Source organism: Citrus sinensis, chromosome 4 (assembly GCF_022201045.2).
Source record: "Citrus sinensis cultivar Valencia sweet orange chromosome 4, DVS_A1.0, whole genome shotgun sequence".
Taxonomy (NCBI): Eukaryota; Viridiplantae; Streptophyta; class Magnoliopsida; order Sapindales; family Rutaceae; genus Citrus; species Citrus sinensis.
In genome coordinates, this window is record NC_068559.1 from 28066146 (window position 1) to 28089775 (window position 23630).

A 23630-nucleotide genomic window follows, 5' to 3' on the forward strand; every position below is an offset into this window, starting at 1 on the left:
AACAAATGCAAATCACATTTCACATTAATGCTTTTGATTATGCAGCCGTTTAGCAGGACTAGACCGACTAGTATTGGATCAAGTTGAATTTAATAGCAAATCTTTTCTGGTAAGCGAACTCAATGATATATTTTGACTCACGTTTCTTCTTATACTTTCATGGAAATTTCTCGATATCGTCAGAATCAGAGTCTTGCAAGTAATTAGCACTCATAAAATTATTAATAATAAATCATGATTAACTAATGAAAGATAAGATATGCATGGATGGCAATAACTTGGATTTAGAATTGATTGGCGAAATAACAGGGCCGCGATTCTCGGTATTTTAGTGTATTAAATAAACTACCAATCAAAACCACCCAGCAACCAACTGTTGAAACTATGGTACAAATTTGAGATTGTGAGCGTTATTTGACCCGAATATATATATATATTTGGGTTATTTAAAGATTGTATTTCTTTATGCAGCGGATTTCCTTACTTCCTATAGCTTAAATACCCCCATAGGCTAGTATGTTCTTTTTTCTCCTCCTGATATTTTCGGTTTACTCTGTAATGATGCTTACGAGATTGCACACTCCCGGGTAGTGTTGCATTAGCTCTTCGTGAGTCCTTTATAAATAAATAAAAAAAAGAAAGATTTTATTTCTTTTACTCTTGTCTTTCTCTGGAAACTGGGTTTTCCACCATTACTTTCTCTTTGTTTTTACATGTAGAGACTGAAGATAAATAGAGAATTATAATACCGCATAACTGTACTAGGCCGAATCAAACTTATGAAATAATAAGTTTGCTTTAAAGTTTACTTTTTTTGCATTTTTTTTTCTAATATTTGAGAGTTGACAGATTTATTTAGAGTTCAGATATTTCAATTTTAACAAGTTTGAACTAATTTAGTAAGTTTGATTGTACTAAAATAAAAATAAATTAGCTTCCTATTTGAGATTGAGGTGCTGTAACTATGAAATAGAAGTTAATAATATGTAATAAATATAAATTTTAAATAATAATTTAGATAAAATTATTAAGAATATAATAAATTTTTTATCATATAAATAAAAAATTATATTAACATAATTTTTAAATTACAGCAGCTACTATTATAATTTTTTAAATTATAACTATTTAACATCAATTACAAACGCACCCTAACTTTACTTATTCGCAAGTTCAATGGGTAACGTTTTGAGGTTCAAACTCCCCAAAGTCAATGAAATAAAAAAGAATGAGAAGAGAAATTTTTAAATAATAATTAACTGGGAGAATCGATTACACATCTTTTAATGTGGTTGTTTCATGGCGAAGGAGGGCACAAGAGGAGATATGAGTAGGATTTTAGGCGGGGCCTACTTGTGCCCCAAATATCAAGTGAAGCTCGTGCCAACCATAAACTATGAAGCACCACTCCCCATATAGTCAAAACTCACGCAAAATTTTGATTCAATTAAAGCCTGCAAATTCCAGCAGGAGCCGAGACCCGTCTGTATCTGTATCTGGGGTTGTTTAATTGGTTCAAACTTCAAAGCAAAAGGTTAGAATTTGTAAAATAAATCACGCTAAATGATTTGGTGTTATTTATTTTTTGACCATTTGCATTACGTGGGTTGTTTTCCGAGATGCTCTGCCTTTGCTGCTTTGCTGACTCCTGAAGTAAGTAAGATTGGCTCAACTGGAAAAAGGATACAGATAGGATTAATGTAAGGCGATGTTTGTCTGGTTCCGGAAAAGTTTAAAAACTACAAAAGTGAAGGAACATGCAACAAATTGGACGCATGGGGGGGCGGTGGGGGACTGGGGGGGGGGGCCCTTTACCTTTCAAAATCTCAATTCAAGGATTGCAACCAACCACTAGTGGCTTTGCCTTCGAAAGCGAATTTTGTTTGATGAATCTGCTTTTGCCCTTAACGGCGCTAGTGTAGCTGCAGGCTAGGCACTAGCTAGGCAGCACATGCAACCCCTTTGGCTCCATTCCTGCAATTCAAAACCTACCTGCCATCTAGGCATCTACTACATTATTATGAGAATTCAATTGACTGCTTGAATCCAATCGTAACTTCAGAAATGGTAGGCTATGCTATACATCTCCTGCTTCCGAAACAAACATCTAAACTTACTACTTTGTTGTTCGTGAATTCCATATGGTGATATTATTATATTAATCAGCTTTAGACGGACAGAATTCACTCACGGAACGGAAAGGAGAGACGCGCTTACAGCTATAGCCTATGTAGATGTCTTATATATATAACCTGCATTTAATTTAAGAGCTGTGCTCAGTAATTTTAAATATAAATTCAATTAAACAATATTTGGGTTATTAAAAATAACTCACAAGTTAGTGCAAGATGGATGCAATGTAATGTGGCAATTGCAGAGTTACAGCCCATTTAATGACATGGAAAAAGCAAAAACAAATAATTGTTACGTGAGGGTGTAAGCCGTAGAAACTGTGACTCAGTAAGAACAAGCATGTAATGTAATGTGTAACTTAACGTGACCCTCCTTTTGTGGCTATCCCGTGTTTTGTCAGTCTGTGAACTTCAGATTTAATCTTAGCCGTCCATCTTCTGAGACCACCGACCACACGTTATTGTACCAGATTTTTCAGTGCTTTTATGTTTGCTCTCACCTTTCACTGTTACTAAGGATTCGCTGTTCTGAGTCTCTCGGTTCTCTGCAACTATTGGTCGATTCCAAAATGCATTTCTATACTTGACCAACAAACTAACCATGGTCTGTGGTAAAGCTTCACAAAAGCTAACTATAGTAGTTTAATGGGTGTTAGCACTTAGCAGTATATATTTTAGTTTCGGGTTAATTTGTTGACCAAGACTTCTTCATCTCATGACGCACATTTGTCATTTTTACTTAGAGATAAACTCTTCTTTTTTTTTTTAATATTTTTTTTTTTGGTCTTATACAACTTCACAAATTGAAAATTTTACCTTCAATATTACACACTCTTTTAGACTTTGCCCACATCACTTTTGTTTGTATCTCGCTTGTATGTCGCGGATCACAAAATTTTTTATGTTACTTGTTAGCTCACACAAAAATCAAACATAAATTTAAATTACATGAGACTAATACTCAGATTACAATTCATATTATATGAGATTTATAATTAATATTTATAATCATATAATTACTGTAATTAATTTTATTCTCTCAAATATTCGAGAATGTTTAATCCACTCACATTTCGAAACGAAAAAAATTATCTTCACTTAATTATATACTATAATTAAAAAAGAAAATAAACTTTTACATGCGTCGCGAGGACTCGAGCCACTGCTTTTACAGTTGTGAGTACAAAATCCTGACTACTAGGCCAAAGGTCTAATGATTTACATTTTTAACTATTGACTGATTGGTATTGGGTCAAATTTCAAAATTTTAACTTGATGTATCGCGCGCCTCCCCCATTCCCCCCCCCCCCCCCCCCCCCCCCCAAAAAAAGGGTTAATAAATATTATTTAATTTATTGTTTATACTTTATCATCAGGTCAGGTGGCTCGATCAATCATTTATTGAATTTTTAACTAAAAGAAATTTGTATGAACTATTAACTTTAGTGCAAGTCACTGCTTTGCCTTTGCGGCTACTAGCAAGCTGGACGGTTATATCAGGAAAGAAAAAGGGAAGGCAGTTAAATTACACGGGCCCGCCCAACAACCATTTAAATTTGCCTTTATTTTGCTTTGCTTGTTCGATCGTGTGGTTAATCAAATCTTATGATGACTTCAAAGTCGGAATCGAATTTCCTAAACAGAGTGTCAGTATCCTTCACGCATTAATCCCCCATGTGATATGTTGTTAAAAGTGGTCGTCAAATCAAACGCTTAATCATATCTTTACGACTCTTCACTAAACATCTGTTTTGTCCAATTGAATTGCGCCATGTTGACTACTGCTTATTAAACAAATTCAAACTAAAGTGTATCAAAAAGATAAAGAAAGATAGATTCCAATGCTAGCTTGAGTGCTGTCTCTATCACAATTTCACCCAGACATAATAAAGTTTCGGAATTCTTTTCGGACAAGAAGAAAGTTAAACCGTCACACAAAAGCTGTAATTCCAAATAACACGCAAAAACATCAACTCCCACCACAAATCATTGCGCGCGTGCGTCTTCACTCTTATGCTAATATCATAAGGCGCTTCGAGATTTTTGTGTTTCGTGTTCATTTCGACAAAAGACAATTATCATATCCGGCTCCTTATTTGGGTTTGGTCTACTCTCATGCGTGTAAATTAAATTGTTATCATTTTAAAATTATAAATCAAGTATTAATCTCTTTCCTTTCCCTTTTTTTTACCTGTAACAGTAGTATTTTAAAGTACGCTACTAAAAACCTACCATTATCTAAACCAAAGATAAAGATTACTTTTAAGAAAAAAATATATTAAACAGTTAATAATAAACTAACCCAGAATCAAAGTTTATGGGAAACTCATCAGTCTAAATTCATAAAAAAAAAATTAATAAATAAATAAATAACTGCGCGTGGCATTTGGCAATCGCTTAAGATGCGTGTGGGATTTTACATAAAGCAAGCCCGCGATCAAGGGAAGTTTTGTCCAGAAAAGACAGAGATGTATCTTAGATGCTAGATATGCACCCATATACTGTATCTTAATTCATTAATTAATTTAACCGGGCGCATTAAGTAGCTAACCTAATTAACTACCCCCCTTGAACAGTTGAGTCCTTTGCAGACTAAAAAGTTAAAGCACTTACCAAATGTTTTAAAAAGTGCTTCCAACTGCCTCCTATCCTTACATTTATAATATTGAGTGTGAGGGTTCGATCCTCTATAAAAATATTTATAAAAGTTATTTATAATCTTTCTTTAATTATCAAATAATTGAATTGAGTCAGTCTATTCCTCACGAAATGTGAGTAGGGTTTAAAGAATCTTGACAGCGCTTCAGAAGAATACATGACATGAAGAATGTCTCAATTGTAGAATCTGTTTATAAGTACATGACACGAAAAAAGTCTCAATTGTAGAATCTATTTATAAATATTAATTATAATACCTGATGTAATATCAGTAATAGTCCTGTATAACAGTATTAAAAAACAAAACTACCTTCTATCTTTGGTGTAAAAGAGAAAAAAGAAAAAGAAAAAAAAAAGAGGACTTCAAGATCTTCTTGTTTGGTTATAATTTGGTGAAATTACTTTTGGAGACTTCTGAGATTTTATTCATTAATTACAACGAGGGGTTAAAACTATTAGAAATAAAAGGTTCGCGCTTCTGCTTCATCCATCATTGCGTTATTTGCATTGCTTAATTGGTAATTTTGTATTGTACTACTGCGCAACGAGAGCCGTCCGATTTGATCATCATTTGTATTGTTGTTTCCGACAGAGAGATACTGCTTCTTGATTCTTTTATGGATTCTTTTTCCGTCCGTCCTTGTGTGGCTTCTTTTCACCTTGCACCATTGATTTTAAATTCAAATTTTGATTCTTTGAAGCTTTAGAATTTACTGCGCTTTTTACGTTTTTAAGTTGGTCTTGCTAAAAAGTTCGGAGACAAACAATCAATCACACGCAATTCCCACTTACGACTTTTACTATTTCTTTAAAATATGCTTCTTTAATTTATAATATACTAATAGCCACTCTTTTTTTTATATATATAATTTAAGTTTGGAAATTTGGCCTTCCAGCTTATCACGAGTCGGTGCAAATTAATATACCATTTTTACTCTTCAATTTTTTTTTTCCTTTTAAAAAATTAGATAAAAATCGAAACTTTTCCCACCGAACACCAACCCTTATCGTATTATTATTTGAATTTGGGTGATTGCTGCTGTAATACACACTCACGACCAGCGGATCTACGTTTAGGATGAAAAATTTTCTTTATATTTATTTTCTCACTTTTTTTTTTTATATATTTGAAATAAAAGTTAGGAATTTTTATCAGTATGATTTTTTTTTTCTTTTAATTTTGTGTGATCAGGAGCAAATCAAGATTTGGTTGATTAGAACATTAGATAGATATAGATCTATAAAAACTAATGCGTGCCAGATTTCAATTAAATCAATTTAAGTCCAGGATTCTTGATAAGCCACTCACATAAAACAAGGTAACATCAAAGTTTTTGACATTGTTCCATGTTGATGGCATTAACGCTGAGGACCACACAATGACAATGACAATGAATTGAAAGTGACCAATATTTTATTTTCAAAGTATTTGTTTTGTATGTGTCATTATACAAATATAAGAATTGTTTCTATTAACCGATCGTGCCCTTTAATTAATTAAATGTGGGATCTCAATTGAATTTATTGGATTTAATGACTTTTAAAACCTATATATGTTGGGCTCTACCGTGTGTAAATTTTAAAATACAATAATAACAAACGACTAGATTTGAATCCAATGACTTTTAATTGAATTTTCTTACTGTAATTAATGTTAAATTGGGAGATTTTTTTTAATAGAACACACAACTCATGAATGCATGTAATTGTCCATCATCTCATCCAAGTGAATTTTATTGATTATTTCACGTTTTATGTCGTTTTAGTCACTGGACGTACCACCACTATGACCGTGTATCCATCAGTTGAAAACTTCCAAATTTGAAAAATAGATATTTCGATGACGTTTTAAACAGTATATCTTCTAATGGCATATGTGACAAATGAAATTAATCTTTAAGCCAATTTCCCATCAAGAATTCAATTCCAATTTGTACATCGAGTGAAAGAGAACAGAACCCCACCCCCCGCCATGTGCAGATTCTACTGCAATTTTAGATTTCATTGACCATGTGCCGAGGCCCGCCCTTAGCAATATACCTTTGGTTTAGCTACTTTTGGGGTGTTTTCTGTAAATTGAGTTAATTCAGCTTCAGAACGGCAGGTTTTCACTTCTTTATCACCAGCAACCAAAGCAAATATGGTCCATGCTGCTGCAACGGCGACGTTCCCAATTTGTAAATAAAGAACGCGAAAGCGAATTATGAGTAATTGAAATAATTATGATTACAGAGTTTGTAGGTGGGAGGAAATTAAACATAAGACCTTAACCCTAATATCATATTCAAAAAAACTACTTGACCCACAAACTTATGTTGATAGTAAGTCCCCAACAATTAAAAGGCAGAGCATAAATTGCACAGTATGGTATAGTAAACCTAATTAGTACTTTTGTCGGTGCCCTATATGCTTTGCTTTCACATGTATACTGTGGAGAATGAGACATCACAAAGGTAACAGGCAAATTAAATCAATGTGTTTTATTGTTTGCTTGGGAACAATTTCAGATGTTTATGGACCAACATTTAGGTTCTAATTAGGACTTTTGCTTATGAAGTAATTTCATTTTCAATGTTCAGTATGCATGGCACAAGTAAATTTAAAGCAAAACTTTGGTTGTGCTGTTTCTGTCTCCTTTAGAAAACTCAATTAATGTGGTTGGCCAACAAGCAACTGAAATCAAATGACCGTGTCAAGCAATATTTATGACGTTTGTTATTTTATGTCAGGATGGTTTGCCATATAAGCTGTTACAAACAGCACAAATAAAGGATACAATAAAAGGATTTGGTAGTTTTAATTATTCCTCCAGTCCAGTTACCTGCAGGCTATATTGGTCCAATTGTGACACCTCCTTTCCTATTGTCAATGGCCTGTGATAAGGTTTTGGCTAATGCGTGGTGCAACTTTGCACCGGCACCCGCCCATATCCTGAACAGCTTAGTTTTCAATTTCTTTCAAGCAATTTCGTATCCTTACTATATATGTGCATGAATGAATGAAGGGTCTCAATCCTAAAATTATCTCCTAGGAGTTTTTTTTTTTTTTTTTCCAATTTTTTAGCTCATTAATAAGAAAATGACAATGGCTTGAAAATGGGCAACAGTGCAACCCCTCAGGCCTCTATTGCAAAATTCGGTCGTGTCTTGAATAGGACTTGGATTTCAAGTTGATTCATGTCTCTGTTTGCAATGTGCAATTGTCTTGGGTAACGGCAACAGTGCACATGATTGTGGGGAAAGGATTGTCACCTAGCATAGCTTTAACAAATATTCGATTAACCAGAGTCAAATCTGAATGGCTATGAAAGTTGGCCCATTGACAAAAAGATTTTTCCCATTTAAAAGGTTGAAGGTGAGCCTCATACTTCAAGGGATTCCAGTTGGTGCAAGATTTCGGTTGGGGTAAATGACAACTGCTAGTATCTTTGATGCCTACCTTTCGTTGCAAATTTGGCCTTTGCCCTTTCTTTTATTTTTGCTAGGGCTTCAAAGATATTGAGTGGACCCAATGTGACAATCAACTTTTCAACTTGCTGAGTTTAAGGCCCAAATGGTGTTGCGAATGATTAGTCTTTTTCGGTCTATAAAAGAGTTTTCGTTTAGTCCTTAAACTTGTAGGATTCTCTACTCTTCAATCCATGTCGCATATCTAATCCTTCATCGTTCAAAAACGCACTAACGACTTAATCTTGATAATTAGTCAAACTTTTCGGCTTCCACTAGTGGCACAATTATGCAAGATTTGGCAGGACACTTAATATTTGCACTACAAACTTTTAACGGGTAATTTTTAAAAACCTCCCCTAAAGTTTGGGCTTGTTGTAAGTAGATGGCGAGAATTTATTTATTTGTAAAAAAACTCCCTACTATCAGTAAACTTTAACATTAACCGTTAGTTGACTGTACAAAGACAATATTACCCTTAACAACAGTTTGTAGACAGAAATAACTAAAAATAAATAAAAATTATTGGCGCAAAAAGCACAAACCCTATTTTTTGACAATTTTATCTTTGTCAATTCCAAAGATTTACAATATCATAGATAAAGATTATAACTATTTCATTTTCAAGTTTTTTATTTTATTTTTTTTATAGGAACTTTAAGAAAATATTAATAATTTAAAGAAGATTTTTCAAATTTTTAATTTTATTTTTTTTAGGAACTTTAAGAAAATATTAATAATTTAAAGAGGGTAAAATAGCCAACAATTTTAATTTTTTTTTAGTTATTTCCGTCTACAAACTGTTGTTAAGGGTAATATTATCTTTGCATAGTCAACTAACGGTCAATGTTAAAATTAACTGACGGTAGGGAGTTTTTTATAAATAAACAAATTCTCGCCATCTACTTGCAACAAGCCCAAACCTCAGGAGAGGTTTTTAAAAATTATCCAACTTTTAACCCGTTGCATATTCATATCAATTAAATTCTCAGGAAAAAGCATCAAGGGCAACCTGTCATCAAGTACTTTTAAACCTTCATACGGACCCCAACGCCATAGCCACCACAAATACAACCAATACACAGATTGACAGGATATTTTTGGTTTTTGCCTCGGATGCCTTCATGTTGTGGGCACACCATTTTTTTTTTTCGTGGTTGGGAGTGGAAATTAAAAACTAAAAACTCTGAACGGCTGCTGCTCATGTGCACAGAAAAAGATTGGACCAGTGGGGTATTTACAACTACCCAAATAATTGAGAGGGCTTGGCCATAAGACGATGGAAAAATGATTAATACTAGTACCTTTCATTGCGAGTTTACAAACATGTTGCATGGACTTTGCCCATAAGGTTTTAGACCCAACGGGCTCCCAGTTTGAGCACTTGATGGAAGTTCGACGGATATCCAAATCCTATTAGCAACCAGGCCCATTAGTCTCAAATCTCAATAAAGCATAGTGGTAACATAAAAATCACAGGTTCAGTTTATGTGTTTTCATCAAACATCAAGCACCAAAAGAGATGCTATACTGTGGATTTCCAATCACATTCTCCAGAATTCTATTTGGCTAAACCTGAAACTTTCAACCAATCAAGAAACTGAAAATACAGTCATCATTCATCAACAGAATCAACATCATCTTCTCATGCTTGGGCCTGCTGTTGTCTTTGCGCAACCTACTACTGGATCAATTGTCTTTCCATTGAACAGCTGCGAGGAACATGCACCGGTTTTCCTCAACTTTCCAGGAAATTCCTTACTTGAATTACCCTTTAAAGAAAGGTTTTTCTTCACACGATTCCGGTTAAGCAACAACACAGTATTACGTGGAGGTACATGCGAAGCCCCTTCGACACAACCGCCGGCCAGTGGACAACCCCAAGGCCTTGACTGACCATTGTCACAAGACTGTCTAAGCCTAGGAAAACTATTCTTCAGCCTGGAAAACACTTGCTGATCAGGAGAATTTTCCTCCTGCAATCTGAGACAAATAGGACAAGAAGGGTCACTTTTCTGTGTCTTTGGTGTTGTCTGCTCTAAACATTCTGCATGGAAGACATGACGACATGAAAGAACCCCAACAACTGGCATGTCTCCACTCCTCACAATGCGGCGAGAACTCCAAGGTGATCTCTGTGAGAGAAATCTTTCACACAATCCACATTTAAAAGTATCCGATGGTACATATGATTGACCAAAACTTTCAGACTCAAATGGCTCTGAAACATCAGCAAAATCGACGCTGCTGCTGGCACTGCTCCAACGATGGGCCTCCCATTGTGGAGTGGAAGTATCATCTTCTGATAACACAGTAGATGCAGAGTCAATAGCCTCTCTGTTAGAAGTTTGGGTAGGAAAGGACAAGGGGTAAATAGGTTTGGACATAAAGGAAAGGCGGCTAGAAAAGTTGCAATGGGAGGAGATGCAAGATTTGACTTTTGGCTCAGACTCACTGCTGTCTGAGCGTGATGATGTGGAGCCCCTGCTATATGGATTTGCTGAGGTTCCCTGAAAGGATTTAAAGCTAATAAGGAATAGATTCCAGGAAAATACTGGTCAGCAAAGTGCAAAGCAAGACAAGAATGCAATACCTCAATTGCAGGTGTAAAAGAAAATTGCGTTGAAACTGGATCTAACAACGAAAAATATCAACAAAATGTTAATAAAAATTAAAAAAATAAATCAGCAGGATGGGTAACATGAAACTACTGATATTCTCAAGTTAATCTTTGGCTAAAAAACATGACATTAAATAGCTGAATACTGGGCATTGTGATCAATTTTGAATGAGTACAATCGAAAAAAAGAAGTGACACTGCTTCTACATGAACCTCCAAAGTTATGGCTCCTAAAATGTCCATGATATACTTTCATTTGAGCTAGTTGATGAGAGCTAGGTTGTTAAAGCTTCACAAGATCCATTGAGTATCTATGGAGGTCAAATGACAGGGGGTGAGAACCAAGAAAATGAAGGAAGCATTAAATGAATTAATTCAGCACATCATTTATCTTTGTGAGGTTCATATCACTAGTTAACAGGCTTTTCATTAACTCTCACTGACCCCAAAACTTATGTAATAGAAATGAAACTTAGTAGTTCTGAGCATGGAGAATCTCCTCTCTGTCTCTCCCTTCTCCCCGCTTTCTCCACCCCCTAACCCAACCCAAACAAAAAGATGAAAAAAAGAAAAGAAAAAAAGAGGGTCGCAAAGAGAAAGGCACTTACGACAATTTGAAAAAAGCTCATGATGAAACAATGAGATACTGTTATACAATCTTACCTCTCCTTGTTGGAGTTTCATAACCATCAATGGTGATTTCCTGTATAGCTGGAGGGGTCCACTGTGGACCCTGAGAAAGGTCAGAAGAACTACTTAAAAAAAGACCAGCACTATCAGATGCTGAATTCTGATTATTATACGGAAGATTGCCTCTCACCCAGCTCTTGCTTTCTTTACTGTTTGATGATGTAGAAGACCCGTAAAAATGAAAACCATCATTTGAACCATACGGAAGCCCTTCGGATTGGAATCGAAAATCCCATCTTGATGGAGGTGGTGAGAAGCTCGTGTTAGTCTGCCAATAAGGCTCATGTGGTCCCATAGACCAGTCCCTACTGGTCGCATTTGAGCCATGTGGCCTTGCAGCCACACAACACAGTGACCCCGTCTTAGCTATTTTCTATAAACCTCAAAATGATAAAATCCCACCTCCCTCAACCTCAGAAAGTTTTCCAGAGCGGAAAATTTAGAGAATATGAATCAGGAACTTAAATAACACTTCCCAATCACTCATTAATCCACTACAACCGGCATTAGAGTCAGAACGCTAACTTTACAAATTGAATAACTTAACACAGCGTGTTATCATAGGTCTCAGCCACATTGGACTCTGCAGAATTTCTTCTGAGGAAAGAATGTGTTTGAAAATCAATCAACCTGTTAACAAAATAAAATTAATACAATAAGACGCAACATTCAAGACAACTACAAACAATCAACTATACTTCAAAATCTCCAATAAATGATCAAAAAAGAAACACCATGAACCCCACCATGCAAAAGACCACAGAATTGACGACATACAGAAGAGTTGATGCTAATAATTAAAGAAAAACCAGTAATTTAATTCCACACAAGGAAGAAGAAAATCAAGCAAATATTCAGTAATAATAAAAAACCATAAAGCAAACGCAAAGCCTATGATAAGTCAGCTCAAATATAATCGCCAGCATGAGAGCAGCAAAATTTTCATAATTCTTAAGCAAAAAATTAAAATTTTAACACTATATGACTCAGAATGAGTGCAGCCACCTTCAGGGCAGGGCACTAAGTGCAGAACTATTCAAGTTCCAGAACCAACAAAAATCCAAAACCCTAGCGAGGTGAAATTACTTAACAGAAATTTGCTCAAAATCCTAATTAGTATGAAAAAATAACGAATGATTACAGTCAAATAGAGAGAGCTTACAATCACGAGTGAACAGAGCACCATTAAAGGTAATGCTGATGCGTGCGCAACAACTGAATTAAAGAATGAAAATGCAACCCTAATTTATCGGCGCGAGGGAGATTAATTTAAGCGCTTTGATCTAAAAATAAATAAATTAAAAAAATAAATTTAAGCGCTTTGTTTCATTTTTGTTATTCGTGTTTTGTAAATTTCTAATATGGTCCTAAAATTTCGAACAGCTTTCAATTACGTCCTTCAATGTAATCTCAACTCTCAAGAAGAAAATTAAACCTTACTGTCACTTAGGGACCATAGAGTTTGGTAATACTGTAACTTTTAAAATAATTATTATTAGCTGTATTGTAGAAAAAAACCAACTGTGAAGAGAATGAGTAAATTGTTTTGTAGATTTTATTTTTAAAATTACTGTGAGTTTTGAAAGTTGTATGGGTATAGGAAAGCAAAAGACATAATATATGATGAAATTTTCTTGCATATATAAAAATATATACATACAATATTTTTAATTGTGTTTTATACAAATTTTCACTAAAAATAAAATTTATACTATATTAATTTTATTTTTTATTTTGCTATCTTAAAACAATTGAGAATTAAAAAATCGACTATAACTTTCATTAAATAACATCATTATTGTATAATCAAAATAAACAAACCACCCAAATAAATATAAACAACAAATATTATAATAAAATATTCACCAATCAATTGCATTGACTAGACATGAATTTAGTTAAAAGGTAACGAAACAAGTATCGATTTTATTTCCAATTTGATAAGAACAATTTTCGGTTTAGGTAATAATTATAAGGATATTTATAGAATTGTATTAAAAGATAAAACTAATTCTCAAATTAGATTTTAAAAAGCTACTCCTCTACTTTCAAAATATACTTAAAAGTGATTGATTTTGATAAAAGTAATTTTAATTTTTTTAACTAAAAATTAAAGTTAGGTTTTAGATTCTTTAAATCACTTTTAAGTCTTTTAAAATAATCCTAAAAGTCCTTTACTAATTATTACTAAAATTTTACCAAAATAGTGTATGATTTAAAAGTTTATTTGTATTAACTTTAGTTAATATTTTGCTAAATTCGAGTTTGTGTATTTTCTAATGGTTTTTAAGGCATCAGAAGGATGTAAATGCAAAATTATGGTATCTTATGATGTAGAAAATTAAATTTGCAATATAATCATTGAACGGTATTAAATTGGCTAATCATGATGAAGACATCATGTAATTGACTCACACTAATCATACGTAAATCCATTACAAGTCTCTTTGGACGTATCCAAAAGATGCTCGTACAATAATAAAATCAAATTTTAAAATATATCATATGCTCTCATCTGGACTCATAACAAGCAGCCGTGACTATTGACAAAAGTTTAGTTGAAATGTTCTCTCGAGTACCAGAAAGCCCTGCCTTTTTTAAATCGATCCCTTTCTTTAGATTTTAATCACCAGCTGTCAATAAAGCATTATTATTATTATTATTATTATTATTATTATTATTATTATTATTATTATTATTATTATTATTATTATTATTATTATTATTATATAATAAAAGACTCACCCAACAACATATAGACACATAGCGTTGTCATTTTAAGTAACGAAAAATTGTTTGGAGCCACAGTCTATAATAAAAGTTGGCTGAATGTTCAGTATTATTTATCTAGTGATTATAAAGTGTTTATTTAATTTTATAATTTTTTAAAATTTTAGTATTATTTTGAATAAAAATTTTAGAAATTAAATAAATTATTTTACTTTTACTAATAAAAATTTAAATTTTAAATTTTTATAAATAGAGGTCATAGGATTTTTTTTAAAAAAATTAAATTATCTAAAATACCTTTAATTTATCTCACAATCTTATTTTATTTCTTTTATAGCATAACTTTATAAAACTTATTTATTAAAATAATTTTACAATTTTCAATAAAACTCCTATTAACAATCAAACAACTCAAATATATATATATAGATAGATAAATTTCTGTTTAAAGAATTCTATTTGAAAAACTATACTAAATAGAACTTGGTACTAAGATAGCAGAATTTAATTAATTTATAGCTTCATTGAGTTTTATTATTATTATTTAGTTAAAAGAAACAAAATTTATTACTTTACTATTTATGAGCAATTCCGTAGACATGAGGACTTATGAGTGATGCATTAGACAAGAATGCATTGCCAAGTTCCACAGATGAAAAGCCCGCTTCAGATATATTATTCCCTGTTTGTCTAGTAAGGTGACAACCGTCGGACACTACTTGCTGCAAAGGATCGACGACATTCTGCCAAAATTTAAGAAACGTTCCATCTGCATCACCAGAAAAACAAACAACAATTAGAGCCCAATTTCAACACTAAAAGCATTCAGACAATTAGTTAATACCTTTTGCCGCAACATGTTCCACAAATAAGTAAATGCCCCCTGGTTTCAGCACCCTCCGCACTTCTAAAATAAAAATGGCAAATTTGCATTTCGTCAGACCGAGCCTTGTAGTTATTAGAGTCTTTATGAAAAGGCTAACTAATGCAATGAAATTGATTTCATTACCACTCATTTACGGGGCTGAATATAGTTAGTATCAGCAAAAGAACAGTCAGTCCGGGTATTGACTTGTCATTAATTTAAGCAGAAGACAGACATCATTGAAATCATCGACCACCATTTGAGTATACATAGTATCAGTACGGTGCCTCCATTTAAGGTATTAAATCTAATAATTTACCGAATGGAGTATTGGCAATCAAAATCATGTTTTTATATGCAAACAGTCAACTCCGAGAAAAAGGAATCACTCAACGGCAAAAAAACAAAAATAAGGAAAAATAGATTGTTTAGCAAACAGTCAAATCTCAAACTCTTTCAAATTGGAAAATCTCAGAAGAAACATAAACCCAGGAAACTCAATCAAGCTACTTACCTTGTAGTGTCATGTCAACATCTTTCACAGAACACAATACAAGTGTTCCAATAACAGCATCAACAGATGCGTCCCTTACTGGAATTGCCTCCCCAACCTGGACAGAAATGAATTTAACACCCTCAACATTTCCAGTTTCATAGACCAACTACATACAATAAACAATGGAATCAAAACTCCAACCAGCAGACATGCATGCATGCTTAATACAGTAGGTTGGCCTTTCAACTATATGACACTGTCTAAAATAAGACCACTGGTACAATATGAAAGATAAGTCATATTATGCCGCATTATCAGTAAAACATACGGCTTGTAAAAATTTGAAGTTTGTGAGAGGCAAACCGGCGGCCACCGCAGCTGTCTGTGCATACTTTTCCATTTTTCTGTTCGGATCCACACCAAGAACTTGCACATCAGTATCAGCAGCATAGTACTTGAGATTAGGGCCGGTTCCAATGCCAATCTCCAACACTTTCTTTGCCTTTCCCCTCAAATTATCAAAGAGCTGTGACTTGTAACCTGCAACCTTACCAGAGAACAGAAAGTATATGCATCGTCATTTTGAAGTTTAACTACACCACCTACAAGATACACACTGTACGGCGCACTAACGTGCGGGAAGAAATTAACTATTAAGCAAATTCATTAATCAATTTAAAAGGACACTAACCTCAGCCTCATAAGACTTCATGCTTGAATTCATAACCGAAGCATAAAACTCCTCATACCAATCGGGTCTTGGCGGATGAAGCCTGTTCAACATGGCCTACATATATATATATACACACACACACACACAAACTGTCACCCACTTCAATGTTCCAAAATCTATAATTAATTTCATGATCCACAAAATTAATGAAAAGAATATGCGAGATTGAGATGCTGCGGCTTTGAAGCCACTGTGGAACGTCAGAATCACTAGCGTAGTGTGATGCCAAGTACAAGGTAAAAGTATTGTAGCAAAATGGATACAAACATACCATGGAATCAGAAGGCGATGAAGCAGAGGAGGGGGTAGAAGAGTAGACTAGTGGAAACAAAGCTGTAGATGCACCTTGAATGAAATGTCTTCTTGAACCGCAGCAACAGGATTTGCCCCCACATAACTGCTCATTGATCGACAACTGGTTCCGTGATGTGGGTGGAGTTTTACGGGAAGAGCATGTCGTGTTGATGGCGGAGGAGACCGATGAAGATGATGAATTCAGAATCATTCTGTTTCTGCACTTTCTAGTTTCTAGTCCAGCTTCTGAACTTGCGGTGCGGCCCAAGTTCTATCACCTATCGAGAGTCAATTTACTCTCGTGTCTTTTCAAAAATTAGTTTACCTCTTGTAATTAATATCTACTTCGAGCTGTAACTAGACAAGTTTCCTACGGTGGTTATTTATTATTATTATTATTATTATTATCATCTTTTTTTTAGTAGGAACGGTACAGTAGTTAGTTAGACAAATTGTTATTTTATTTTATTTTTGCGGGGTTGGCTAGCTAGACAAAGTTTGACATCAATTTCATTTTTTTTTTAAAAAAAAATATTAATTATAGTTGTCATTAGCGTGTAATTTTTCAAAAATAAAAATAATTTATGACAAAGATACCAACCTAACTTTTCATTCAAAACGAACGTGCGAAGGGGATGACGGTTCCAACACTTGAAATAGAATCCAAAGCACAGCAGAGCAAAGCAAAGCAAAGCACACTTGTCCCTTCTGTCCCTCAAGATATTTTTATTCGCTCGAAACTCTCAAGTCATAAGCTTCATGATTAATTCATTTTTTATTATTAGTTTTTTTTTTTGGTCTTAATAATATGTTAAACCTACTATTAATTTAATTGACATTTTTGATAACCAAAGAAATAAAGAAAGAGACACTCTCATTTCCGCGCGACTCGATAAGCCGAACGACACGACCCGCCGTTTGGCCCTCCTCTACGTCTAACGTGTTAGTCTCTCTTTCTCTCTCCTCTGTAACCTAAATCCATTTTCAAGATCTCTCTCTTACACCGTTGTTAATTAATCAAATTTCATTTCATTTTCATGTACTGTTTCTAATTTTGTAAATCTTTATTTTATTTTATTCTTTTTAGTTTTATTGGTTAATGCTATTGTATTATTGTTCGTTAATTTCTCCTCATATAATTTATATACAAAAAGAAAAGAAAATTCTGGCAGCTCAATTTTCATTTTTTGTGTTTTGTGTTATCTGAATTATATTTGTTGACTTCTTTTTTTTTTTTTTTTAATTTTTGTAATTAGGATTAATACTGGAGTAATATTGTGTGGGAGTAAGTAATTTTGTTGTAATGGCTGGCCAAAGCAATATTAATTATGGAAAAAGGACTCATTTTCAATCTGATGCTGCTACTAATGGGGGGAGTAAGAGAAGAAACCCAGGGGATGAAACTGAGCAGCGTGGCATTGGTTCAGAGGACACCGTTTACCGTTACTTGTGCCCGTTGAGAAAGATTGGTAGTATTATTGGTAAAGGTGGTGAGATTGTAAAACAATTGAGGTCTGAAACTAAGTCGAATATTAGGATTAGTGAGACTGTACCCGGGTGCGATGAGCGAATTGTTACTATTTATAGTTCCAGTGAGGGAACCAATCTGTTTGAAGATTCTGGAGAGTTTGTTTCGCCTGCTCAGGATGCTTTGTTCAGGGTCCACGATAGGATTGTTGCTGAGGATTCGCTTGCTGATGATGAGTTTGGAGAGCTTACACTTATTACTGTGAGGATGCTCGTGCCCGCTGATCAGATTGGATGTGTTATTGGTAAAGGTGGACAAGTGATTCAGAACATTAGGACTGAAACTCGTGCTCAGATTCGCATTTTGAAGGATGAACATTTGCCCCTTTGTGCTTTGAGTTTTGATGAGCTTCTACAGGTAGCATATTTTTTCTGTGCAGTGTTGGTTCTGTTATAGGAGGAAATAACTTGTACTAATTATTACTTTTCTGACTGATAGTGCTATCGATTACAATATATAAACTAAAAATCTTATTCAGCCATATGCTGTTGGAAAAGTGAAGTGATAGCACAGACATTGCCCTATCTTTTGCCACATGCAATTGGCAAGTCTGTTTCCTGATGCCACCTGTCCCTCTGGTACTCAGGTGCCTGTGCTGTTGTTTTTGGATGTTATCATTTCATAAGTTCAGGATGGTTTGTTAGAGAGGACACTGAATTTTATTCCTTACAGATATAAAATTGACAGAGAATTTTATTAGGCTTATGAACATGATATTTTTGGTCTGTGAGTGGTACTCTGTTTGTTTATGGTGGCAATTGAATAGGTAACCTTTTACTTTCAATCAAGTAATAAAATTAACTACAAGTTTTGGGTCTTCACTTGAAAATCATTTGGTTGAGCTCAGTGAAACTTCTAATAATATCCGCTCTCTTGAAACATAGTGAAGAAATCCTTCCCTGTGCACGCGATTATGCGTTGTTCTGTTGACGGGGGGGATTGTGATTCATCAACTAAATTACTTTCCTTTCCTGGTGTGTTGTGGGCTTTTGGATTTTAGGTAGCTGGTGAACCAGCAGTTGTGAGAAAAGCTCTTGTTCAAATAGCTTCTCGCCTTCATGAGAATCCATCGCGATCTCAGCACCTGCTTCTGTCTTCTTCATCTAACATATATCAATCGAGTGGTGTGTACTTGAGTGCCCCACTTGTGGGTTCTTATGGGAATTACTCTGCACGAAGAGATGAAGCATCTGCAAGAGAATTTTCTCTTCGTTTGGTGTGTCCTGCTGGGAATATTGGTGGTGTAATTGGCAAAGGTGGGGGTATTATCAAACAAATCAGACAGGAATCTGGGGCGTCTATTAAAGTTGATAGTTCAGGAGCTGAAGGAGATGATTGCATTATATTTATATCGACAAAAGAGGTGAGAATATGCTCTTTCCCTTAATAATTTTTAAGTTAATAATTTTTATTATTGATGATATTATAGAGTTTTAGATATAATACTATGTTTGGTATTAACGTTTTCTCTTGCAGTTCTTTGAAGATCCATCTCCCACCATTACTGCTGCACTGCGCTTGCAACCACGATGCAGTGAGAAAACAGAAAGGGAATCAGGTGATCCTGTAATCACTACCCGTATACTTGTGCCAAGTGCACAGATTGGGTGTCTTATTGGTAGAGGTGGGGCTATCATATCTGAGATGAGGAGCGCTACAAGAGCAAGCATCCGCATACTTACGAATGAAAATGTTCCTAAAGTTGCTTATGAAGATGAGGAGATGGTGCAGGTGATTGTAATGCTTTTATAAATATGAACATTCATGTTTACACACATTCGAGCCCTCTTGCACGCCCACGCCTGTTCATGTCCTCTGTATTTTCCAATTTTAATTGATAAGATGGAAAGTAATTTTATTTTGACCAGATCACTGGAAGTCTTGATGTGGCTAGCAGTGCCCTTTCACAAGTAACTTTGCGATTGAGAGCCAATACATTTGAAAGGGAGGGAGCACTAGCTGCTCATCCACCTGTGCTTCCTTATGTCCCCATGTCTCTAGACATGACAGATGGATCAAAATATGGAAATCGAGATAATCAGTCACGTGGACGTGGTAACTCTTATGCAACTGGTAATTTGCCGGGACGCGATAGTTATGGAAGCTACGGTGGCTCACTGGTAAGACATGCCTTCACTTCCATATCAAGCTACAGTTAAACTTCCCAGTGTCATATCTTAATTAAATAGGTGTGTTTAATATTTAGTGATAGCTTTTCATTAAATTTCAATTCATTGCCTTTTTTCAGAGTGGTGGCGGAAATGCTTATGGAGCATATGGTGACCACTCTTCAGGCCGCGGGTAAAACCTACTTTTTGTCTTATTTATATTCTTTCTCAAAATTCTTCATTTTATATAGCATTTGTCTCATTTTATTTTGTTTGTTAATAAGAGGTCAAGTTATTAGTCTTTATTTCAATTGATTATCATTGATAACCTAATCCAGGGCTGATTTAATCATTTGTTGTTAGGTTATCTGGTCATAGGAAAAACCATGGATATTAGTCCCAATTACCAGACCTGGCAGGTAAATATTTTCTTTGTTCTTCCTTCATGTTCTCATTTGTTGGACTTTAACTTGCAACTTTTTTCTCTTCATATTTTAGTTATTGAAAGAGACACTGCAATTAGCTGATGGCATCTTAACCTAGCCAGCCATTTTCTGCTTACTAGAATCCATTCACCATTTTCCATTTTCCATTTGTCGCCTTCCCTCTTCCTTCTAATCAGCTATGATCTGCAAATCCTGAAGTCAGCCCGTTGCCCATTTAATGAAGCCTTCAGCCTAGATCAGAAGACCAGATTCTCAGGGTTTGACAAAATTATGCTCTACCTTGGCCCACCCTCGGTGCATCGTCAAGTCCAACATTTTCTGATGATGCAATGCATTATACAATCATTTGTGGCCCTGACTTATACAATTTCAGGGTTGTATATCATGTCTCAATAGTGCTATATGTAAGCAATTTGGCATATAGTTTACAGCAAACAATATGTAGATTGATTGCCATGGCTTCTGTTTACTTGACGCGTGAGGAAATTTTTAATTGCACACTTGAAATTGCTTCTGGTGGTTGTTCTGTTTCTTTTCTGTTCTTTTAAGGGAAGAAGTGTGGATGATGAAATTCTGGCTTTGGATCTTTCGGAACTTTCATGGTTGTAGCTTAACATGTTATTGCACCAGTGTTGTGCTCCTTTTTTGGATCCCTTGGCTATTATTTTGGCTGGTGTGATGCATCATTGGTTTCTTTGTCGTGATGAGCGTGGTAACTTACTGAATGATTGAATCATCTTTTTAGTAAGACAGACATGTATTCTCCTCGAGGGTTCAATTAAGAAGAAGTGAATCTGCAAATGTACACACAAATGTTGATTGGTTGTGAAATAAATTGACTCCCAACACAAATGTTCATATCAAATCCAAGACTTATCAAGTGTAGTATTCTCAAAAGTAATTTTAAATTCATTAACGCTATATGAAATGTAGAAATTTGTGGGTTTAATGTAAAATAAAACTGGTGATACGGTTCAGTGTTACAGAAATAAGTACAACATTGTAGTACAACATAGCCATATCTATTGCTTATTTATGGAAGCACAGAAGAAACTGTTATCAAACTTTGTTGTGATTTCAGAATGAGCTGCCATCTCTTATACAGCCAGCTACTCACGGGAGCTCTGGTCTTCTGAAGCTGGGCTGCTAGTATTATTGTTGCCACAATCTGGTGTGAAACCTTGATCGTCAGAAGTTGTGATGTTACTGCCACCATCTGCCACCGAGATAATGAATAAGTAGGAGCTTAGGTGTGACATGCATGCGTTAAAGAATTTGTATGTTCTTGACCACAATCTGTACATACCCTCTTCGTCATCTGAAGGAGCATATGCCGAGCGCCTTGAGCGTACTTGCTGGTGTGGGGTGGGCTGTTATGCAATGGAAGATCATTGAAAGTATAATTGGACTCGAGTTGATCATTAAAGCATAGGGCATTCACAAATCACAATCACCTTTTAAGGCATGAGAAGATTATGCCGAAAATGAAAATATATACGATGACGGGAGTAGGATAACTCATACCTGCAATTTAGGGCGGAGTGGTTCAAGCGGTCCTTTGGGCTTCTGACTCTGACCTCCTTGCTGTTAAAGCGGGTATTATTAGCTTAGTGAGACCTTCCAGTCCATTAAAAGATGAAACACTGTTGGGTTGCAATTATGCGATCATCTAATAAAATGGAAATTGGAAATGAGTAGGGTTACCTTTCCCAGTGCCCAATCAGCAGAATCAAAAAACGCACGTTCGTGGTCCTGGTAGCATAAGAGATGAAGTTGGTATGCAATTAGTTGTTCTCTGCTGGGATCATAATTTGCAGTAACGTACACATATTACATACATACCTTGGATATTAAAGGACGTTTCTTCGGAACAATTCCTGCGTACTTTTTCTTGATAATTTCCTCCTGCCAGCAAAACTCAAGACAACAAAGTTATTATTATTCACAATATATTATTGTTAAGGCCGTAAATTCACAATAAGGTAGCTGCTAGCTGGTCTGGGTACCTCCTGCTGAGATGAGGGCTGCATGAGATTTTCATCGATATTCTTTTCCGAGTCATTTGGTTCTTGATCTTGCATACAGCTTTCAGCATCATCTTGTTTTCCACCGGCAATCTCTTGCTCCTGCTCCTGCTCCTTCTCCTTCTCCTTCTCTGCGTTTGTGATCGTGCCTGACATTCTCGCTCTCTATTCGGGTAACAACTACTTGATATAGAAGATCAAAATCTTCATATTTATTTGTTTTGAATTTGAAAGCATTTTTTTAAAGTTCAAATAACTTTAAGCAACACAATCATGCATTACAGACAAACATGAAATGTCAAATTCAACTGTTTAATTACAAATACTTCCGACAATTAAGAAAGGTAATATAAACAACAACTTGACGCTGTTAGATTATTTAAATTTTCAGTAATTATATTTATTTATATATGGTCATTTTGCACTAAAAGTCAGGACTAGAGTAGTACGCCGTACCTGATCGAAGCTCCGGTTGCAGAGAGAAGGAGAGCCCCTCTACAAAAGCGGGTCACCCGGTTTTGCCCTTTTTATGATCAAAATGAAGCCTAAAATAAACGCGCAGCCGCATCTCTTCTGGGAATTGTGGGGCCGGGTCTGTTCATGGATCCATAGGCCCACGAAAAACATCTAGTCATATGGGCTTTGAAATTTTGGTATGGGCTCTAAATCCCGAAACTTATTTTATATATGTACATGTGAAAATTAAATAAGGCTTGTAAAATACAAAATTACATCTTATTAACAAACAAGGCAAGACCGATAGACCTTTGGTCCAATGGGAAAAGTCTTACACTTATAATATTGAGTGTAAGAGTTCGAGCCTCCATAAAAGTATTATGGAGGTTAGTTTCAATACTCCC

General features: G+C 35.0%; 4 protein-coding genes across 12 annotated transcripts; 1 reads left to right on the forward strand and 3 right to left on the reverse strand.

Annotated features, from left to right (window-relative positions):
• Window positions 1-9668: 9668 nt before the first annotated feature.
• Window positions 9669-12860, reverse strand: LOC102616602 (uncharacterized). Of its 3 annotated transcripts, none has more exons than XM_015531734.3 (4): window positions 12709-12860; window positions 11520-12176; window positions 10830-10864; window positions 9669-10746 (listed from the first exon to the last, which is right to left on the reverse strand). In XM_015531734.3, the coding sequence occupies exons 2-4, from the start codon at window positions 11839-11841 to the stop codon at window positions 9874-9876; spliced, it is 1230 nt and encodes a 409-aa protein (XP_015387220.1). In that variant the 5' UTR covers window positions 11842-12176; window positions 12709-12860; the 3' UTR covers window positions 9669-9873. The 3 variants fall into 3 exon arrangements, with proteins under 3 accessions (XP_015387220.1, XP_015387219.1, XP_024956606.1); XM_015531733.3 differs by having other exon boundaries at window positions 10830-10870; XM_025100838.2 differs by lacking the exon at window positions 12709-12860 and adding an exon at window positions 12552-12692 and having other exon boundaries at window positions 10830-10870.
• A 1919-nt stretch (window positions 12861-14779) lies between these two features.
• LOC102610408 (uncharacterized) lies at window positions 14780-16950 on the reverse strand. 2 transcript variants are annotated; one of them, XM_006483069.4, is made up of 6 exons: window positions 16642-16950; window positions 16329-16424; window positions 15966-16184; window positions 15656-15752; window positions 15121-15180; window positions 14780-15045 (listed from the first exon to the last, which is right to left on the reverse strand). In XM_006483069.4, exons 1-6 carry the CDS (start codon window positions 16873-16875, stop codon window positions 14852-14854), a joined length of 900 nt encoding a protein of 299 aa, XP_006483132.1. In that variant the 5' UTR covers window positions 16876-16950; the 3' UTR covers window positions 14780-14851. The 2 variants fall into 2 exon arrangements, with proteins under 2 accessions (XP_006483132.1, XP_006483131.1); XM_006483068.4 differs by having other exon boundaries at window positions 15121-15183; window positions 16642-16948.
• Window positions 16951-17355: 405 nt separating this feature from the next.
• On the forward strand, window positions 17356-21446 carry LOC102609499 (KH domain-containing protein At4g18375). 3 transcript variants are annotated; one of them, XM_006483067.4, is made up of 8 exons: window positions 17356-17606; window positions 17921-18549; window positions 19193-19555; window positions 19669-19923; window positions 20061-20312; window positions 20441-20493; window positions 20664-20719; window positions 20923-21446. In XM_006483067.4, the coding sequence occupies exons 2-7, from the start codon at window positions 17968-17970 to the stop codon at window positions 20695-20697; spliced, it is 1539 nt and encodes a 512-aa protein (XP_006483130.1). In that variant the 5' UTR covers window positions 17356-17606; window positions 17921-17967; the 3' UTR covers window positions 20698-20719; window positions 20923-21446. The 3 variants fall into 3 exon arrangements, with proteins under 3 accessions (XP_006483130.1, XP_006483128.1, XP_006483127.1); XM_006483065.4 differs by having other exon boundaries at window positions 17358-17703; window positions 20799-21446; XM_006483064.4 differs by having other exon boundaries at window positions 17359-17606; window positions 20799-21446.
• A 188-nt stretch (window positions 21447-21634) lies between these two features.
• On the reverse strand, window positions 21635-23377 carry LOC102608639 (hypothetical protein). Of its 4 annotated transcripts, none has more exons than XM_025100840.2 (7): window positions 23227-23377; window positions 22753-22950; window positions 22589-22663; window positions 22451-22498; window positions 22271-22330; window positions 22053-22116; window positions 21635-21962 (listed from the first exon to the last, which is right to left on the reverse strand). In XM_025100840.2, exons 2-7 carry the CDS (start codon window positions 22924-22926, stop codon window positions 21856-21858), a joined length of 528 nt encoding a protein of 175 aa, XP_024956608.1. In that variant the 5' UTR covers window positions 22927-22950; window positions 23227-23377; the 3' UTR covers window positions 21635-21855. The 4 variants fall into 4 exon arrangements, with proteins under 4 accessions (XP_024956608.1, XP_006483126.1, XP_024956609.1 ...); XM_006483063.4 differs by having other exon boundaries at window positions 22589-22651; window positions 23227-23375; XM_025100841.2 differs by having other exon boundaries at window positions 22753-22953; window positions 23227-23315.
• Window positions 23378-23630: the final 253 nt, after the last annotated feature.